Here is a 15,358-nt window from a genome sequence, read left to right as displayed (position 1 = left end):
AATAAATGTCTGCCTCAGTTTTTGTGGTTTTCTAGCAATTTTATTTCAGATGACAGATGCACTTTTATTTTTATTTCTTTCCTTCAGCATTTCAATGGAAATATGTGATACTACTTATGTTGCTAAATCTATAAGGTAATATAGCATTAGAAGTTAAAAATTTTCTATTTTTTATTCTGTTAATATGAGGAAATTCATAAGTCTTATAGAGCAATTTATTGAAGAGTATGATACTATTTCTAATCCTGACAGTGATGGTCATGTTGATTGCCACAAACAGGAAAAAATAAATACAGTACTGTGTATTGACATAGTACTGTAGTTTATCTTATTAGTCTTACACTTAACCCCTTAAAATGCAAAATATACTTGTCCTAGTATAATAATGTAGTTATTTTTATTTTTACTGCTTAAAACCAGCAGCAAAATGGGTACAATAATAAACAAATATAAAATGTTATTTCCCATAATGTGGGGCTAAACAGAGGAAAAGTCTGAAACCAGTGACAAGGACAAGACAAATCCCTCTGCTTTTATCGGTATAAATATGGAAGAAACAATACAAATTATAGAATCTTAATAAGCAGTAAACAATAAGATATGCAGGCATGTTTGGGTTGAGCACAGAGATCACTTTGAAGGAGTGGCGCTAACATACCTCTGCCTGTTGGTTCCAACATTTTTGCAGGGTGGTTATATTTGAACTCATTGTTTCTTTTGGGCAATGGGAAGTTTGAAAGTCAGTAGGTAATGCTAACTCCTGGTCACAGAGATGCATAGGATTCAGCTATCAATGACATAACATCTAATTCTGAACTTTGGGTTCAATTCTAAAAACTAGATCCTGTCCTGTACCAGCTGGCATGTGGGAGCTAGAAACAAGAAGACCAAGAGTACAAGACCTGTCTTAACAACATTGGAAGTTTAAGGGTCACACTGAGTCACATGAGACCCTGTCCCAAACTAAACAAAATGAAACTCCTACAATGATAGAAATGTTCTCACTTTCTATTCCTCAGGACATAAAGTACATAGTAATTTTGACAAGATCCAAGTTAGTGAATGAAAATGGAATTTCTGCTTCATTTTCTTTAAATTCAAGGGCCTAACGGTACTCAATAGCTGCCTTATAATATATTGTTTCACACGGTGTGGATTTGGAAGCCAGAGGGTGACATCCATTGTTTTTCCAAAAATTCTCTTGTGTATTTTGAGACAGAAACTTTCTCACTTAAGCTGGAACTTGGAGATTCAGATAGTTTGACCAGCAAGCACCAAGGGTTATTAGTCTATGACTTGGTAGTATACATAGATAACTGAATCATGTTTACTAAAGCCTGTCATGGTGCTATCGACCTGCAATTTCAGCAACTTTCTAGGGAGGAGGTCATGGCTCTAGGTTAGTTTGAACTACAAAATGAGTCCCTGACTGTAAACTCCACCACCACCAAAAGGAAAAAAGAAAATCAAGAAAAACTAATTTGGATTGCTTACTCATTACCTTGATATTAAAATCAGAAAGTACTTGTTAAACACGCGATTGAAATAAATTTTAATAACATTATTTAAACTCATGGCTTCGCTTTCAGAATGCATGACAAAAAATTGAAGTCAAAGAGAGATTTGATCAAGATGTGTGCAAAACCAAAACACTAGACTACAGTGTGTTCAATGAGTAATGATAATAAGCTGTCATTTGTTGAGTATTTATAGTGTATTCACATTTATTTTGAAGATTTCTATATATTTTTATATTCTTTAAATCCAATGAAATAGAAACATTCATTATTCCCATTAACAAAACAGAGATTAAAAAAGATTATATGAGTACAATTCAGATGGCATTCTGTACTTTAGGCATATTTATGTGGGGAGAGGGAAATTAAGATATAGATAGATAGAAAGATAGATAGATAGATAGATAGATAGATAGACAGACAGACAGACAGATAGATAGATAGATAGATGATAGACTCTGTCTCTTGACTCTCAATAAATATTGTAAGATACATTGACTAATCTAAAGACATTTCGAGGAAAATAAAGAGGTGTAGCCACAGCAGAGCATCCTAAACTTTCATCCTCTACATTGACCATGCCTTGTACCAGCCAATATTATGCATTTGGGAATGAGTGCAAAAATATATTTTTGTACTCATACTTATATGTATGCTCATATATTAACAAAAATTTTATCCAAGTTGGTTGCAGTGGTTATGAATGATTTATCTATACTTTTAAGATAGATATAAATGTTGCAGACTTCTTGAAAACATAAATCTGAGTTAATACGCAGGGCATTTACATTAAGCATTTAAAAGTGGCTATTGAATTGTGACAATAAAGTAGTGCTGACTGCCAGTTTCAACTCCCTACTTCTACAGAGGGCTGGTTGTCATGGGAGAAAGCAAGTTTTCACTATATTTCTATTTTTTTTCTAGCTACTGTGAGATAAAGCTGCATACCTCTCCTAGTTATATGATAAGCGGTTGGATCTGGGCACCTGCACCATCAACTGTATTATTTGCTTTCACTAAGACATTACAATCTCTCCAAGTTTTTTTGAACCTGGAAGTACAAGAATATTAAGATAAAGCTGCCGTTTAACATATAATCATTTAGGTTCAAATATTTTTGAAAACATTTATTCTGGGAAGACTAAATTTATATCAAAGTATTAACATTTTGAAGACTTATTCCTAGAGAAAAGTCAGAGAGATATTTATTTTTTAATTGAAAACCCAACTTAGTAATCATGACAAAAAAGAACTCTTCTTTAACTGATGGGTAAGTTTTATTGGTTGCAGGATGAAATATTTGTTGAAGTAAAATGAAGTCACATTATAGCTATCACAACTGCGGGCAATTACAAGTGTGAACACAGTGCTTAAGCAATGTGAGATGTGTAAAGGTTTATATAATTAAAGGAATTCCCTAGTGACTGCAAATCCTTGGATGTTTTTCCAAGAGCATTTGTGTGCCAGTTTCAAAGCGTATTGCCTTATAAAGAACAGCTATATTAATATCAATATCTGCAGCACTGTAGTTTAAATGCTGTTTGTGTGCCAGAAATCTTGTTCACTGTCATACAAAACTGAATGTCTGTGCAGTTCAGAGTGAGGAGACCCTGTCTCCCATTGGTTCACTTCTAGAAACTAAGTAGTTCATTAGACATAAAAGATCTACGAAGTTTCTTCATAATGCAACACACAAACACACATACATGCACACACACACACACACACACACACACACGCACATATGCGTACACAACAACAAACCACAAGACAATAGTACACCTCTTATATCACTGTGTTTTTCCTAAGGACATTATTAAAAGCTACTTTTCTACATGTAGCTACCTCTAGTTGTATAATTAATTTTCTGTTCTTACTTTATTAGCTTCCTTTTTAAAACATTGATTTCTTTTCTCCTTTTCAGTCAACAACAGGCATTGTATAGCTCTTTTTGACTTCGTGGAAAACATGAAATGTTTTACTCTTGGCATTGACACATGTTGATGCTCATAATTTAAAAACTTCACCTGATAAAGTACTGCACGCCAATTGAGCAGCAAAAATACCGAGACCGGAAAATGTACATTGACTTTTGCCAATTAACATGCATGTGTGTATTATTTCTCTCAATATGAAATATCCTCAGTACCTTTTATTGCTTCAGACTCACTCTTCACATCTTTCATATCAGTGCAGCATGATTACTTCAGGCTTAAAATCCTGCAATGATCTTTAATTTCACTTGGAGAGGAGTTATAACTGTGACAAGGAGATCTGCTCCACACCTGGTCTTGGCTCCCACTCTGTCCCTTTCCAACACTCACAGCTTCCACTCTACCTCCCACAGCACCCCCAACTCCTCTTTTCTCTCTTCACCAGCATCATTTCTCTCTCTGTTTGGCACCCTGACCTTGGGTTTGCTCCTGTGTGCGCTGCTGCCAACAGGTGCCACTTAACCAAGAATAAGCCAGCGTGCCAAGTGATCGTGGTCTTTAACTTAGAAAATTAGAGGGTCAAATTGCCCTTTCTTCTTACAAATTCTCTTGGGCATTTCATTAACTTGGTGGAAAACTGACTTCTGCAAATTGTAAATAACTGGAAAATGGCTGCTGTGTTGGTCACTTGCATTGCCAGGGCAACTTGTAGGGTAAGGGGTATGTTTTACATTATTAAGTTTTATCAAAGAGTTGAAGGATATCTTTAGATGCATGCAATTAGGAGAATTTTCTAATATCCGTTTTTAAAACAAACTAAGATAAGTGTTTGAAATACCGCAGTTTCCCTTTTTAGACCCTTGCTCACACTTTCACACTAGTGCTCTGTCCTCCTTATCCAGATAGACACTGTTAACTCTGTTGTACACAGCGAACTACAGTCATGCTGGAGGAATCCTGAGAATGGGAGAATAGTTGTCTCCAGGAAAATGTACACTAGGTAATTATCCAAATCCAAGTGCTTAGCCATGAAAACATGTGTAGTAGTTAACATTATACAAACTGAGCTGCCTATACTTAGAAATATATATATATATATATATATATATATATATATATATATATATATATATATGGGGGACTGTTTGGAGGGAGAAAGGCAGTAGAGAAACAATGTAAATTTAAACTTAAAAGTTACCAACAGCAAAATCAAAACCACAATTTCAGGGCATTGGGAATGCTCAGCTGTGTGATCTGAGCTCAGTACTCTGCACCCATAAAAAGAAAATTTGCCTACCAGGTGTTTTAGTTAGGACTTTATTGATGTAAAGAGACACCATGGCAAAGGCAGCTCTGATAAAGGACATTTAATCAGGGTTGGTTTACAGTTTCAGCGATTCAGTCCATTATCATCATGGTAGGAAGCAGGCAGAGGTGGTGCTGGAGAAGGACCTGAGAGATGACTATCTTGATTTGAAGGCAGCTAAGAGAGGACTCTCACCCACAGTGACCCACTTCCTCCAACAAGGCCACACTTATTTCAACAAGGTTATAGCTCCTAATAGTGCCACTTCCCATGGGGCAAGTATATTCAAGCCAACTCACCATATAATTACTAGGTAGTTCAGTGGAATCAATTATTTTTCGGTGCAGTAAGGGACTGACATAAAGGCTAATATTGAAAGCAATTGAGAAAGAAAATATACAAGAACCACTGCCTCATCCCCAACACACACAGAACAATCTCAGATTGTCCTTGCATTAGTAAGATGCCTGGCATCTTAGTTAAAAGCACCCTTTTTTCTTCTTTCCATATCATGAAGTTACGATTAGATCACTGAGTTGATTGCAGTGAAATTGGTCACTTAATTTCATACCTTCATCCTTTATTTTAAAGGGACTTTGGCTTCCCTGAAATGTCCCTTGCACGGAGATTTAATGCATATATTAATGAAGGTATAGCATGAGCACTTAAGTAACACAAACTTTCAATTAACTATATGACCGTGCTGTAAAACTGTTAGAGAAATTTTATGCTTTCCAGCATAAAATGACTAAGAAACAACAAAACTTCCACAGTTACTCGTGACTTCTATTCATCGTTGTGGAGTCTATATTTTATACCTTGTTCACCTTACAAGAACAGGCAGAGTGTGTATCCAAATGAGTTGGTAAGCTATATTAACTTTTCTTTTAATGTCTACAGTACTTAAAATATAGCAGTTATGTCTAACTGCTATTAACAGATGCCTGTAATAAAAAAAAATACGTGACAGTAATTTTCAGTGTCTTTATGGAGTTGGCACAAATTATGAAGGCAACGGTCAAGAATGCTATGAGAGGAATGTCCTCTGCAAAGGTGCCAGTTTTCTTCCCAAGGACATAATGAAGTTTTGACACAATGTACTGGCTGATTTTGTGCACCAACTTGACACAACATGGAGTTATCACAGAGACAGGAAATACCCTGGAGGAAATACCTCCATGAGACCCAGCTGTAAGGCATTTTCTCAATTAGCGATCAAGGTTGGGAGATCTCATAGTGGGTGATGCCATCCCTGGGCTGGTAGTCTGTGGTTCTATAAGAGAGCAAGGTGAGCAAGCCAGGGGAAGCAAGCCAGTAAGTAACATCCTTCCATGGCCTCTGCATCAACTCTAGCTTCCTGACCTGCTTGATAGAGTTCCAGTCCTGACTTCCTTTGAGGATGAACAGCAATATGGAAATGTAAGCTGAATAACACCTTCCTCCCCAACTTGCTTTTTAGTGACCATGATTTTGTAGGAATAGAAACCCTGACTAAAACACACCATAATGATTATTTAGTTTCCAGTATTCAATCCACTGTGTCAGACAATTACAGTGAATCTTTGGCTGAGTCATGAAGGAGAGACTTAGATATTTCTATAGAGTAAAGGCAAAATAATAATCATATAAGGAAAGTATTGACCATGTGTATAACATCAAATATGTTTCTTCTCATGTGGAGCAGTTCTGAGCATTTCTGGCTGGGGAGCTCTTAGACTGCAGAAGTCATACTACTACAACTATTTCACTAAGTGAATGGTAAAAAGATGCTTTCTAAATGTGTACTTCTATACCTGTAGATTAGTTAAATTCCCTGTCCACATCTGAGAAGTTTCTTTGTGCAGTGGATGGTGGCTATTACAATGGCCCACAATTTGTTTAAATGTCCAAATACAGAAAATCAGTGTCTATTGTGTACTTATCAATAAATGGGGGGACACTCCTACTGAGAGAGAGAGAGGGAGAGAGAGAGAGAGAGAGAGAGAGAGAGAGAGAGAGAGAGAGAGAGAGAGAGAGAGACTACTCAGATGTGGTCAGGGAATTTAACTAATCTACAGGTAGAGATGTGCACCTTCAGAAGACACCTTGTTACCATTCATTTAGCAAAGTAGTTGTAGTAGTATTACTTTTGGAGTCTAAGAGCTCCACAACCAGAAATTCTCAGAACTGCTCGACATGAAAAGACACATGTCTGACATCTATTTATATCTCTCAAATTCATGGAATATTTTAATATTTGGAAAACAGGGTAGAAAGACGGTAAAATAAGTTTGTAAAGGGTTGAAAAGTACTAAGGTGAACGTGACCTTTAGACATGACAGGATAGTTACGCTTATGAACCCACAGCAAGCCAGACATGGTGGCATATTCCTTTAATCTCAACACTGAGAAGGCAGAGACAGGCAGACAGGCAGACCGCTATACATTAGAGGTGAGCCTGCTCTATATAGTGAGACACTATCTCAATGACAAAACCTAGTCATCAATTAAAAAAACCTCAGTTCACAGGATCCTGCACAAGACTTATACACAGTTAAAACAGAATTTTTGATTCTGTTTTGGAGGATGAACACAAGAGACCAAGCTCCTAGCTGAAGAGCTATTGATAATTGATAGCTCTGTGGGGAGGCAAACACCAATATTTTAAGCATGTGGTCTCTAGTATGTTGACCATATTCCAGTGACTGCACACCCATACACATATCACAGCACTAGTGTGACTCTGTGAGTGCTAATGGCTCATGGTGATGAGGATGAGGATGATGAAGAGAATGGTGATGATGAAGAAGATAAGTAGGACAGAAGGGGACACGAAGTTAAGACTGTGGAGGTGGATTTGAGAGGATTTAAAACGGCCACTGCCAGTGATTGAGTATGAGTACATTATATTCATGTATGAAATTCTCAAAGAATTCCCAAAGAAATTGCATCAAAACAAAACAAATGGCAAGAACAGAAATTACCCAGTCATTAGAAATAGCTGACAACAAAAGAGGCTTGAAGTCCATGGCGAGAAAGACATAGAATTAGGAAGGCAGGAGAAGCCTGTAGCATAATTATTTTCTTAATTATGTTGCATGGGTCAAAGACTCATGCTAAGGTCATAGTGGCAGGCATAGAGCGTCTCAGAAGTGTGGAGAGGTCAGGATTTTCTGTGTTCTCTCTTTGTTGCACACTGGCTTCTAAATTCAACTCTGCCTTCATAGGTTTATGGTGTCAAGGATTTTAGTTGTCCAGAAAATAATAATTTATCATGAGCACATAAATGAAACTTGAACTTGGAAAGTCAGGGGGAAATAGCATCAGGTTCCTAGCAGATTATTTTAAAGATTGGAAGTTGAGATCTTGCTTGAAGATACCAATGATAATTGATGAAACTGTGATCTTGTCAATGGCTGATTAATACTCATCGTGACAAGTGCTGGGGAGTACTTTGCGTTTACCTCACACAGTGCAGTTGAGGGTAGGTAAAATATATTGTAATGCTTATAAATGGACAATTTGAGGATGCAGATCAGCAAGACAAGTAGAAACACATTTGGTTAGAATTTAGTCAGCCTTTTGACGGTAAGTGGGTTGCCCTATGGGAGATTCAGCCAACAAGCTCAATGGGTATATGGTACATACATATCCATGGTTGGTAGAATAAATAGCCAGTCCAAGAGGAGACCTTGAAGCATTTAATGGTTGAGAATACCACCTTTGAAACATTTTAAGCTTTTACATTTCTTTTTCCTTTAACTTTTCAAAGCTTTTACTTTTATTTAATGTATGGGAGACAGGTGCTTGCTATCGCACACATGTGGAGTGTGAGAAAATCATTCTGAGATTATTCTCTCCTCTCACAAGTGGATCTTGATGTTTTAACTCAGGACGGTTTGACAGCAAGTGCTTTTACCTGCTGAGTCATCTCAGCACTCCAAGTGTCTAGACTGAGGGTAAAAATTGCATAAACTTTCAGAATTAAAAATATTTTAACAATGAAAATGAATTAGGAGATCGTATTAATAGTAAACTGTTTTTCCAGAAGATACATTCAAAACTAAAGGAGTGCTAAAGCTATACAAATCCTGGACAGTAAAAGTCTGAAGTTGTATCAGTACACATATATATAAAATTCTCTCTGTTATTTTTCTTCAGACCATAGTGACTGAAATGGAGACCTTAGCATAGTAAGAGTGTCTGAGAATCACCATTACTCTAAATTCTAAAGAGGAATTCTAAAGTGTTGAAAATGTTTGAAAATACAGTATAATATCTACACTTCAGTAACTTTCATAGACTGGAAGAGAAATCAGAAGTTGGTTATTGAAGTGGCATGTCGGGTACTGAAGGCTTTGCTGAGATTTCGGTAGCAGGATAAAGCTATTTATCCATCTTAGGAGTTCCACAGATTCAAAGCAAATATTATTTCATATCATTAGGCAATGTGGAAGAGATGCAGTAAAAGATTTTACAAGAGTAATTTCTCCATTTCACAAAATGCCATGCAGATTATTAGGTAACCTGTGACAAAGAGCTGTGGTACACATGCTCATTTTCATACACCATCTTTGTTACTATACATGATGTCTAACATTTTTTATTAGATAGTTTTTATTTACATTTCAAATGTTATTTCCTTTCCTGGTTTCCTGTCCATAAACCCCCTACCCCATTCCTCTCCCCTTTCTTCTATAAGGGTGTTCCCGCTTCCCAACCATGCCCCTTTCCCGCCTTGACATTCCCCTACACTGGGGGTCCAGCCTTGGCATAACCAAGGCCTTCTGCTCCCATTGGTGCCCAACAAGGCCACTCTCTGCTACATAAACAACTGGAGGCATAGGTCTGTCCATATGTACTCTTTGTCATATGTAGTCCCTGGGAGCTCAGGTTGGTTGGTATTGTTGTTCTTACAGTGTTGCAAACCCTCTCAGCTCCTACAATCCTTTCCCTAAATCCTACAACTGGGACCCCGTTTTCAGTTCAATGGTTGGCTGCGAGCATTTGCCTCTGTGTTTGTCCTGCTCTGGCTGAGCCTATCAGGCTCCTGCCATTTTTTATGCAAAGAAAACTGAGTGGTTTGTGTCAAAGCATTGCAAGTTGTCATGTGGCGGGAGCATTATTAGATTGCCTCAGCTCATCGTTTGATAATGGCTCTAACATCTACTTTTTAAAATAGTTTTTAAACTTGTATTATCAGGGTTCAGAGATTACACTTTTCTCTCACTCATTGTCTCTCCACCCTGTCCATGGTACTATGGTTTGCCCTCCATATCACTGCCTTTCTTGGGTACTTAGAGCTTTCAATTGTTTGAATCATTTTTATAACGATACTGTTTTTCTCAATCTCAGTTTCTCGGGATTATACGCTGAAACGTTTAAGAGAGTACATGACACAGCACGACAATTTAAGCAGATGCAGAAGTGAGCTTCCAGCTGACTTCCAGGAAACAATACATAAGGAGTTTCAACAGTGGAAAACAACAGTATACCTCAAAAATCACTTAGGTTTGGCTTTTAATGATAGGACATATTTTTCAAACAAGTGGCTTTGCTATCATGTGATGGACCAATTGCCCTGGCTTCCCCAATGTCTTATCTTTAATGAAGTGATATTAGTAGATATCACACACATAAATTTGTTCTCCAAATCAAAAATTGCTGAGATCAACTAATGGGAATGTTACTTCAAGACTGCATTGGAGCATCCAAGCCTCTTATTTGTCAGGTTTGAAGAGGCACACTGTCAGAAACAAGAATAGGAGCAAAGGCAAGGTCAAACCCTAAGCATGCATCCTACAGCACAAGATTTGTGTAGCAGAGGATATTCTCCTTGACTTAGCACTAACTGTGAAGAAACATAGTGATCCTCCTGCTAGTTCATGAAGCACAGCTCTCCTGGTACCCACAAAGAAGAGGTCTGAGATTCAAGTCTGTTAATGCTCCCACTGAGTTTCTGCTCTGAGAAATCTTAGAAGGAAGCTCTATGCAGAAGACACTGAGTCAAATCACTCAAACAGTGGTCTCATCTCAGAGAGTATCCCAGGCCTTGGACCCTGTTTTTTGACTCCTCCAACCTAAGGACCATACAGGCTGCCCACTGTGCTAGCTGTCTCATTTTTATTGCTACCTTTTCTTTTCTGTCCTTCATCACCTTATAAACAAGTTCATGCTTTATATTCCTGGGAAAATGCAATGAAATGTATGTCATCCTAACAGGACCATATGTATAGTGTAAAAATGTAACTAAGAAAAATAAAAGAATGTTCTGAACTCACAGATATGAATTTAAATGTATAATGATAGATTCTACTATTGATTCTTAAATATAAATTTCTTATGCATAGGTCCTTTTTATTAAATTTTAAATGTCTATATATTTGTCTAGTAATTTTGAAAAAATATTCTAAACTTGATGAAAATATCTCTTAGGTCATTAAGAAGATGTGAACGCCTAAGCCATAATGAATCCTACTTTCTATACCGCTTATTGTACTGGGTACATTCTAAAAGTCAGTATCCTGTATAAGTTCCGCAGAGAGTTTTCAATCAAAAGTGCTTAGTTCAATGTTGTGATGCTCGTGTCTCCTTTACAATGCACGTCATATGTATATTTCTATACATACTCACCACCTGAAAGCAGAGCTGGCTTGCTCTTTACGTTGGGGCTGGAATGGGGGAATTTGTTGCTGAATGACATGAAAAGGTGGGCAGTGAAATCGTCAGGGAGCTCAGCTTCCAGGAAGGTCTTCATGAACAGCTTGAATCCTTCAAAATCTATGGTCTAAAAACACATATATTTAAGCATGTAATTTCAGGTCCAGGGAAATAAAAAAGACATTTTTACCATGTTCAGAAATTACCTGAGACGTTTTCTATATCCAAGTCTACAAAAGAAAGATGAGGTCAAGGCTTAGCAGTTCTAAACTATTGTTGGCGATGGCAGGCATGTGTCTAACCTTTGACAGTGTAGAACAAAGACACCATGATTTCTAGTTAGGTGAATCTATCGCCATGGCAACCATATGACATAAAATGTTACCTTTTTGAATTTCAAATTTTCTTTCCACCTCTTTCAGTTGGGAATCTTATTTCCAAACTCACGAAATTCTGCTGGGAAGAAGCTCTGATACTTATTGTGAACGAGCTGGTGTAGACTCATATATTCATATATCAGGCACACAGAATCACTGACATTTTCACCTCTTTCCTTCCCAATAATGGTGATTGTTTTGAAAATTGTAAAAAGTAATTTACAACTGTTTCAAATCAAAGGCTACATTAATGATTAATCATTTCAAAACTTCACATAGAGAATTCTAAGGAAACATATCATACAGTCTTTAAGTCTTCTCCAATCTATGCTCTGAAGGCAGTCATTTCAGGGTAAGAGTCCAAGGCCACTTGAAACACTACTTAAGAAAACTATATTCTCGCTTCAAGCTTAATGTGGCTGCACAGGTGACTACAGAAAGCATGCGTTCTCACAGCAGAGGAGGAGAATAAATAAGATGACTATTGCTGAGACATTGAGACAACTGTGGGTGTTTGGGGGACAAAAGTATGGGGATATTAGTGACTAGTACTTAACTAGGATTTGACAAGTACTCTTATCACTGAAGGCCACATAGATGGGCTGTTTTCTGGAAACAGGTACTGTTGTTGAACAAGAGAAAGTTTGGGGAATTACTAGGCATCAGAGCTACAGACAACAAGCCAGAAAAAGAGGCTGTTCTCTGGAGAGCAACAGTATGCACCAGAAGATTTGCCTCACCTCCAGAGCCCTGGAGGAATCCTTCCTCACCCATTAGTGAGCTCCCTGAGATGAAATAGTTTGCATTTTATTAGAGTGGCTAAAAGGTAATTTCTGTAAGCTATCTCTTTTAAAAAAAACTGCATATCTTTTATGTTTAAGAATATTTGGGGAAAGTGAGAGAGAATGTATATGCTCTAGAATGTATATTCTTATTCATTAGGAACATATTTTATGTCACATTATTTTTAGTAAACTTAAAATAAATTTTATAATTTGAAATATCAGTACAAAATATAGATTTTAAGATATGGGTAATGATTTGAGTAAATTATATTTATGTATCAATACATCTATGTATGTAATATGCATATATGTGTATATGTGCTATGTGTATATATATATGTATGTATGTGTTAGGTGAGAGTTAGCAGTTATAGAAAAAGATGTTGAATTAAACCAGTAAAAAATGTTACCCTCCCACTGGAAGCCTGCAAAAATCTTGCATGGGAGAGCAGGTGTAATGTGATGTGCTTCTGGGATGCTTTCCCTAATATATATATATATATATATATATATATATATGTGTGTGTGTGTGTGTGTGTGTGTGTGTGTGTGTATGACCTTTTTAAATACATATGTATGTTACCTTTTAAATTTCAAATTTTGTATATATAAGTATATATATAGCATATATATATACATAATGTGTGTGTTGATTATGTTCTCAAGAAATTAAAATAATCCATTATCTTTCTTTTTTTTTTATTAACTTGAGTATTTCTTATATACATTTCGAATGTTATTCCCTTTCCCGGTTTCCGGGCAAACATCCCCTTCCTTATGGGTGTTCCCCTCCCAACCCTCCCCCCATTGCCGCCCTCCCCCCATAGACTAGTTCACTGGGGGTTCAGTCTTAGCAGGACCCAGGGCTTCCCCTTCCACTGGTGCTCTTACTAGGATATTCATTGCTACATATGGGGTCAGAGTCCAGGGTCAGTCCATGTATAGTCTTTAGGTAGTGGCTTAGTCCCTGGAAGCTCTGGTTGCTTGGCATTGTTGTACTTTTGGGGTATCGAGCCCCTTCAAGCTCTTCCAGTTCTTTCTCTGATTCCTTCAACAGGGGACCTATTCTCAGTTCAGTGGTTTGCTGCTGGCATTTGCCTCTGTATTTGCTGTATTCTGGCTGTGTCTCTCAGGAGCGATCTACATCCGGCTCCTGTCGGTCTGCACTTCTTTGCTTCATCCATCTTGTCTAATTGGGTGGCTGTATATGTATGGGCCACATGTGGGGCAGGCTCTGAATGGGTGTTCCTTCAGTCTCTGTTTTAATCTTTGCCTCTCCCTTCCCTGCCAAGGGTATTCTTATTCCTCATTTAAAGAAGGAGTGAAGCATTCACATTTTGATCATCCGTCTTGAGTTTCGTTTGTTCTAGGGATCTAGGGTAATTCAAGCATTTGGGCTAATAGCCACTTATCAATGAGTGCATACCATGTATGTCTTTCTGTGATTGGGTTAGCTCACTCAGGATGATATTTTCCATTATCTTTCTTATTAGTAGTTTGTTCGTTAAAATTTCTTCATAATATCATAATACTAACATTTAACAGTTGAATGAATAAAAATCAGTATAGAGGGAGAGATGGCTCAGCGGTTAAGAGCACCGACTGCTCTTCCAAAGGTCCTGAGTTCAATTCCCAGCAACCACATGATTGGTTCACAACCATTTGTAATGGGATCCGATGTCCCCTTCTGGTGTGTCTGAAAAGAGTGACGGTGTACTCACAGAATAAATAAACAAATCTCTTTAAAACATCAGTATAGAGTACTTTTTAGAATCTTGGGTATATTGATAGTGAAATAGAAATATAAATGGAATAAATAAAAGGTAATTTTGTCTTGGAAATATATTAGTTGTTTTACATTTTAATTTGTCCTTTTACTGGCTCAAAATGATAAAATTCACTCCCTTCCTAAATCAAAACTTCAGCTTCTCTTTTTATTTATAATTAGACAACACTCTCAAACTACTGAGTTGAGAGTGTAAAACCTTTTAAAATCTCTTGCTTCTAAAAAGTGAACCACTGCATGTATAAGAATGGATTTTTCTGTTCATCAATAAATATAGAAGATGATGTCAAAAGGTCTGTAGTTAAAATATTTATTGAATATATGAAGCTGTTTCCTGACATTCCTTACTATAAACTTAGGGACAAATTTCTATACTATACTTCCAGTTTTATATACGGAACAAAGTTTTGAAACCAAAATGACCTTATTGACAAAACTCATCTGACTTAATATTCCCAAATCACATTCATTGAGGAAATATTTTCCAATGTTTCCTGAATGACCATTACTTTTCTCTATAAAAGAATTGAAAAGATCACCTAAAATACTGTTGCCTAAATCATGACTTTTGTCATAAATAGATAATATACTTAATTTGCACATTTACTTTATAATATGGAATACTGTAAAATCTTCAAATGAGTTCTACAGGTGTTGTTTATTTTGGGAAATTCAGACTATTAAATGAAAAAATCATTTTTTTCTCCAATAATTTATTTTTTATTCACTTTACATTCTGATCATAACCCCCTTACTTTCTCTGTTCAGTCCTACCCTCATAAATCCCTTCTCCAATTGCCCCCTCCCCTTCTCTTTAGAGAACCACCCCACTCTGGGACATCTAGTCCCAGCAGACTAGGCACATCCTCTCCCACTGAAGCCTAACCAAGCAGTTGAGATCGCAGGAAGAGGATCCAGTGGCAGAAAACAGAGACTGAGATAGCCTCCGTTCCACTTGTTATGTCCCACATGAAGACCAAGCTGCACACGTGTTACAAATGTGTAAGGGTCGAG

General features: G+C 37.1%; 1 protein-coding gene across 11 annotated transcripts in view; it reads right to left on the bottom strand.

The window, feature by feature from the left end:
- Positions 1–15,358, bottom strand: part of Dgkb (diacylglycerol kinase, beta) — a 756,364-nt gene that overhangs the window by 543,997 nt on the left and 197,009 nt on the right. For all 11 annotated transcript variants that reach the window (XM_087554410.1, XM_087554412.1, XM_087554415.1 and 8 more), the window contains 1 exon segment: positions 11,370–11,523. In XM_087554410.1, coding sequence (XP_087410536.1) covers positions 11,370–11,523 — 154 coding nt within the window.

The sequence above is a fragment of the Rattus norvegicus genome, chromosome 6, assembly GCF_021556685.1.
Source record: "Rattus norvegicus strain SHRSP/BbbUtx chromosome 6, alternate assembly SHRSP_T2T, whole genome shotgun sequence".
NCBI lineage: Eukaryota > Metazoa > Chordata > Mammalia > Rodentia > Muridae > Rattus > Rattus norvegicus.
This window is presented reverse-complemented; position numbering and strand designations above follow the sequence as displayed.